At 44.6% G+C, this 6,700-nt stretch overlaps 1 protein-coding gene across 1 annotated transcript; it reads left to right on the top strand.

Moving 5' to 3' along the window:
- The first annotated feature begins 1,300 nt into the window (after window positions 1–1,300).
- LOC103387893 (glycoprotein endo-alpha-1,2-mannosidase-like protein) lies at window positions 1,301–4,827 on the top strand. Its single transcript, XM_008322698.3, has 4 exons — window positions 1,301–1,962; window positions 2,819–2,928; window positions 3,660–3,736; window positions 4,104–4,827. Exons 1-4 carry the CDS (start codon window positions 1,470–1,472, stop codon window positions 4,738–4,740), a joined length of 1,317 nt encoding a protein of 438 aa, XP_008320920.1. The 5' UTR covers window positions 1,301–1,469; the 3' UTR covers window positions 4,741–4,827.
- Window positions 4,828–6,700: the final 1,873 nt, after the last annotated feature.

Below are 6,700 nucleotides of genomic sequence, written 5' to 3'. Positions count from 1 at the left end.
CAGTCACTTGAATAATAAAGTTTTCATATGGAAAATAGTTCTCACTGAGTAAATTCCATACTAAAAAAATGTAAGTTTAATTTCGATGCATTACCAAACCGATATATTGATATTAATATTTTCTCTTTTTTGTTACAAGCGCGCTACGTTACGCACGTTACGTTACGTTACGTACACATTCGTGTTCTGTTGTTGTTGTCAGTTATGAATCTTTTTACAGTCGGAACAAAAAAATAAACAGAAGTTTCTATTCATTTTAAGGCGAATATTTTTATTTCTTTTTATTATTATTATTATTCGTCAAAATCCTGAGGTAACCGCCGGATCTACTTTCCTTACAGACGCAGGATACAAGTGACGTCACACAGGGTTTCTATAGCGACTCTGAAAATTCAAAATGGTCTGAATTTGATGATCAGAAATCAGTCACAGAACAACAACGCAGCTGGTTTTGGACTCGTCTAAAGTTTAAATAAAAATATGACTCAGTGAAAATAAAATAACAAAGTGACTTTATATATAACCCTAGACTGGGGGCCGGGGGGAGGGGGAGGGAGGGGGAGTCACTGACCGGAGAGAAATTAAAGTCCCTCTCTATCCGATTGCAACGCCAATTCCTGTCATTCATAGAATAGCCACTAGAGGGCAGTATAGTCTCATTAAACTGTGCTTTACATGGACTAAGCCAAAAGGTACAGGGTAAACAGCAGCTACATCATTTACAGAAACAGAAACAGAAAGTCAGTGACCTGTTATATATATGTTATGTACAATTCTGCCTGGTTTTGCATTAAATACTTAAACGTATAAATAATACAGTACGTAATATTTTTATATGCTATTCTTAAAAATAATTTAGCATTTTATAAACAATAAAATAGTTCAAATCAAATATATATCATGATAATATAGAAATTAAAACAACCATTATAACCCTTTAGTTAAAAAATACTAAACATATAATATAATAATATAATATTCATATTGTATAGGTTGTGATAAAGCTAATGCTACTTTGTCAGATGCTAATAACAGTGTTGTCTGTCAACTGCATCAAATCATATATTTATATTAGTAAATAATTCAGTTGACCTATTTGATACAACACAAACAAGACATTTCTATTTTGGGAATTTTTCTTGCGGCCGCACACAGAAACTCGGTGGACCCCACAGGGGCCACGAGCCCCTTGTTGAAGACTTCTGTCTTGATGTGTATTACACGTGTTGATTAGACCGTAAACATGAAATGACTTTAAAAAAAAAAAAGAAAGAAAAGGCGTGTCTGGAAACAGAAAGAAAAGGCGTGTCTTGAAACAGAAACACTGAGTCGGGCACGACGGTGCACGCGCATGAGCGCACACGAGCACACAACCAGATACACACACATATATATACATACACACACCGCCCAGCGGGCTGTTTGTTCCTCCGCTCTCCTTCACGTCGTCGTCCTGTTCAGGCTCGACCATGGCTCGGTTCCGGAGGAGAACCTGCACCGCTCTGCTTCTATTCACAGTTTTCATCTTCGGAACCATGATGGTACTGAGAACTCTAAGAACCGCCGACGTCCTCTCCCAGTCGCCGCTGGGCTCGGAGCCGCTGCCCATCGGAGCAAGGATGGACCGGTGTTCCGGGTCTTGTGACGCCACCTCCTCGAGTCGTGGCCACGGGGCCGGCGGCGTCAACAGAACCGCTGCCTCGAACTCGGCGATCTTTTACGACGTTCATATTTTCTACTTCGCGTTCTACGGCAATCCGCCCACGGACGGGAAGTACATCCACTGGGACCACGCTCTGGAACCGCACTGGGACCCCAAAATCGCCCCCAGCTACCCCAGAGGAAGACACGTGCCGCCGGAAGACATCGGATCCAGTTTCTACCCCGAACTCAGTCCGTACAGCTCCAGGGACCCGGACGTGTTGGACTCTCACATGCAACAGATCGAAGCCTCTGGAGCAGGTAGAGAACTGGGACCCGGACCGGACCACAGTCCCGGTCTCAGGGTCTGTATGTGGGGCAGAAACAGACACTCTGGAGGGGGGTAAGGTGGGCAGTGCCGTTGTCCTACAATCAGGGGTTGTCGGGTCGATTCCAGACTTGTAGTGTACATGTTTGTGGACAGTAGTGTAGTGGTAGTACTTTACATGTACTACTGCCGTATGTTTGACAAGGCATAGTACACAGGAAAATACTACATACAGTCAAGTATTTCTACACGAATATTACTAGAATTTACTACTACTACTACTTACTGTACTACAGTATCTATCTGTATATATATATATATATAAATACAGTTGCCTTGAGTGCAAAGACTGGGCTTCAGCACCACATATCAACTGGACAGCTCCCCAGCCAACACACAGAGCCCAGCTCTCTCTCTCTCCACCTCTCTTCTCTGTCTCTCTCTCTATAGATAAAACCCTCTGAATGATTCATGTTTGACGTCACATTATTCATTTATTTGTCTTTTAACACAAACTTTTTTTTCTGTGACACCATGACGTAGTAGTAGTTGAACTACTGTCATATAAAGCGTCATCCAGCAGTGACATAAACGACCGTGGATGAAGGCGTTAAATCATCGGTTCTTTCAGTCCTGAGGACTGGTGTCAGCTAACAGCTGGTACCTCAGGAGCCAACACCTGATCCTGGTGTCCCCTGACAAAGAGACCAGCTGGAACTGGTCCCACGTCTGCTGACGGACACGCGTCGGTGAACGGGTCCAGACCCTGTAGAACCCTGTAGAACCCTGTAGAACCCGTTTGTTCTCGACATGTTCTGACCACTCCCGTGACTTCCTGTTCACCTGCAGGAGTTCTGGTTCTGTCCTGGTATCCTCCTGGTCTGGCTGAGGGCGACGGAGAACCTGCGGAGGACGTGGTCCCAGCCGTACTGGACGCCGCACACAGACGCCACCTCAAGGTGATCCAGGCGTCCACGTCCCCGGTGACATGGACACATTTGTCCCAGAAAGTTTTTGACATTGAACTACTCACACGGACTCACCTGGTCCGTGCCCTTCATGTTGGTCACAGTGACGACAGTCCATTTCAGTTTTACCGTTTACTCCTTTTTTTTATTTATATATATATTTTTTAAAAGTCAGTTTCTCTCACATTGTTAACCCTTCAGTGTGCAGCGCCCACTAGAGGAGAATAGCTTTCACTTCAGTCATACATAATTCAGAGTCACACAGTCTCCTGCTGTGTCTCCTGAAATATGCAACACTCAGTGTACTTACGTGTCAGTGGAAGTTCCGTGTTCCGCCTGTGGGGCCTTTGTATGACGTCATCACTCACAGCCAGGATCCTATTATAGTTTAATGGGTTTTTTTTTCTATCTGCAAAATAAAAGAAAATGGGATTTGAAGCAGTGGTTGTCAAACTATGGCATGCATACGTGTGGTGCTCCCTCTAGTGGTAGTCAGGGGAATCCATTTAATAAAAAAAATCATCAGGCTCATATATTGTTATGGTCATTATGGACGTGTTGTTTTTTAGTCGTTTAATATCATCATGGCCGTCTTGTAGCGACACGTTTCAAGAATGAAACGGTTGATGACTTACTTTTGTTTTCCCAGGTAGGGTCATATATTGTTATGGTCGTTATGGACGTGTTGTTTTTTAGTTGATGACTTACTTTTGTTTTCCCAGGTTGCATTTCACCTTCAGCCATACAGAGGAAGGAACGAGCAGAGCGTTCATGACAACGTGAAGTACATCATCGACAGGTGGGAACGTCAGGTCACGTCAGGTCACGTCAGGTCACGCTGGAACGTTAGAGTGGAATTTGAATTTTTCTGTTTAGCGTGTTCCCAAACCTGTCCTGTAGATGGCGCTACATATTTATAGCCCCGTTCCATCAGGGTTTAAAATATTCCGGCTGGTTACTGAACATTCATTGGATATTAGAATTTAACATGTAGCAGTGTGCTAATTAGCAAATTAGCAGCATGTTAGCTGCGGTTGAGCACATAATGCTGAATAAAGCTGAATAAAGACATGCTAACACTTAGCGCCATGTTAGCAGTGCATTTCCTGTTTCCTAGTTGAAGTTACTAGTACCATATGAACACTTCGTACTCTCCTCCTCCAAAGGTATGGAGACCATGGAGCCTTCTACAGGTTCACCTCCACCACTGGGCGGAGTCTTCCTCTCTTCTACATCTACGACTCCTACCTAACTCCCCCAGAGTCCTGGGCTGAACTTCTGACCCCTACAGGCTCTCACAGTCTGCGCACTTCCGCTCACGACTCCATCTTCATCGCCTTGATGGTGGAGGAGCGACACAAGCACGACATCCTGGCCGCCGGCTTCGACGGGATGTACACGTATTTTGCCTCCAACGGGTTCTCCTACGGCTCCTCCCACCAGAACTGGGGGGACCTGAGGGCCTTCTGCAACAGCAACGACCTCCTCTTCATCCCCAGCGTGGGGCCCGGCTACATCGACACCAGCATCCGACCCTGGAACAACCACAACACCCGCAATCGCGTGAATGGACGCTATTACGAGACCGCCCTGCAGGCGGCGCTGGACACCAGGCCTGAGATCGTCACCATCACGTCCTTCAACGAATGGCACGAGGGGACGCAGATAGAGAGGGCGGTCCCTAAGAAAACCGTCAGCCGTCTGTACTTGGACTACCAGCCGCACGGACCTGACCATTACCTGGAGCTGACCCGACGGTGGGCGGAGCAGTTCAACAAGGAGAAGGAGCGGTGGCTCATGTGAGCGCTGGTCGAGTTCAGGAAGACAAGACGAGCAGCGAGGACGGTGAACGATGATGGCAAAATAAGGAACTTTTTTCTAAAAAAAAATAAAAAAATAACAAACTGTTGCTCAGTGGCTCGATGTAGTCAAAAAAAACTGTTGCTCAGTGGCTCGATGTAGTACCACCGGATATTTCGGGGGCAGTGTTGCACTGTACGTACATACATCAATAAAAATAACAGCAACAAAGTCATGTTTGAACCAGGGAGAAATGAGACGGAGAAACCGAGAAATCTACTGATGTCCGGTGTCCCCTTGTGGATGTAGTAGGTGGTGCTGAATTTACTGCCCCCTACAGGCAGGGCTTCACTGGAAATGTAATTGTTTTTTATTCTGAAGCTGAAGGCAGTTCTTCTGTCTCCTTGGACTTTGACCTCATTTGACAGCAGCGCTACGAGACTGAATATATTCAAATAATACGGTCACATGGTCCTGGGTCCATGGTCCAGTGGTCATTTCTAGAATATTTATATTCATTCACGTACACGGCCAGATGTGAATTCAAATATTACTTTAATTTATGATGAAGAAAAATCACATTCACCTTAAAAACCCTGAAGAAGTTGCCACCACCAGGAGTCACTAAAACACCTGACTGTTGTTTACACTTTTTAACATCACATGGAAAAAAGCCTTAAAGAATCACTGAAAATAAAAAATAAAAATCACACATGTACATCTATGAGTCACTCCCTCTGACCCATATATATCTATGAGTCACTCCCTCTGACCCATATATGGACCCCGACCCACCTTTTTATAAACACTGGCTTTTACAGTACTGTATTTGATAATTCTATGAGACTTTGTTAATACAGGAATAAAATAAAGATAAAATAATCATTTTATTGTTTTCCTTTTTCGTGATAGTGTTCGATGATCAGTTCTGTGATGTTTACACACTGGACGCTCTACAGCGCCACCATCGTCCTGATTAGGAAAGTACTCGATCCACTAAGACTGTGTACTGTCCTGGATCTGACCAGGCTTTGGTGTTAGGAATCAAACCGTTAACCACGTCCACAGAACGTCTTCTGGTTCCGTGTCCAGAGCTGGACGTCTCTGACGAACCCCGGAGCAAGTTCAATAAAAATAGTTCCAACACGACGACAAAACCCCAAAACCAAACTTTAAATAACAAAACAAAACCAAACTTTTAAAAAAAAAATCTAAATCAAAGAACCTCGTTCTCAGACATCAGAACATTTTATAACCTTGTTGTCTGTAACAAATAAAAAAAAAAAAAAAGCAATCTCTGACCTAAACGCAGCCTTAGTCTGTCAACTGGAGTCAAACTTCCTGAATTTTGGTCTTTTTTTTTGTGCGCCTCAGTGTGTGTTGTTGAGGTGTGGAGAGGTCAAAGGTCAGAGTTCTCTGACAGCCCATGTTTGTGTTCCAGAACATCGACTGTAGACGAACGAGCACTGGGGGAAAAAAGAGAAAAAAAAACAAAAAAACATTTGTCTCAGTTTCTTAATGAATATTCAGTGCAAAAGTTTTAGGCAGGTGTAGCTTCATCTTGAAAAGCTCTCCAGCCCAGGAGCTGATTGGTGGATACGGGGAAATGTGACCCAGTCCTGGACTGGAGAACCGTGCAGTTCTCCAGATTGGAAATCAACTTACCAACCAGGTCTGATGATTTTATATTTTCCGAGCACTGATAGGTCGACCACCGTGGAGCCAAGACGACACTGGTCTCCGATTGGTCCGCCGTCCACCACCACCGCCAGTTTGGGCCAAAGCTCCTTGAACTCCTTCAGAGGCAGAAACAGAGAATAAAACACACACACAGAACCGTTCTGCTGATGGTTTAGAGCAGGGGTGTCAAACATATGGCCCGCGGGCCAACCCTGGCCCGCTAAATCAGAGGAGGTGGAAACCAAACACGACGCTGAATCAGAGGAGGTGGAAACCAAACACG

The sequence above is a fragment of the Cynoglossus semilaevis genome, chromosome 13 (assembly GCF_000523025.1).
Source record: "Cynoglossus semilaevis isolate Cse_v1.0 chromosome 13, Cse_v1.0, whole genome shotgun sequence".
In the NCBI taxonomy this organism is placed as follows: Eukaryota; Metazoa; Chordata; class Actinopteri; order Pleuronectiformes; family Cynoglossidae; genus Cynoglossus; species Cynoglossus semilaevis.
The sequence above is the reverse complement of the archived record's forward strand: the minus strand, read 5'-3'. Positions and strand labels throughout refer to the sequence as shown.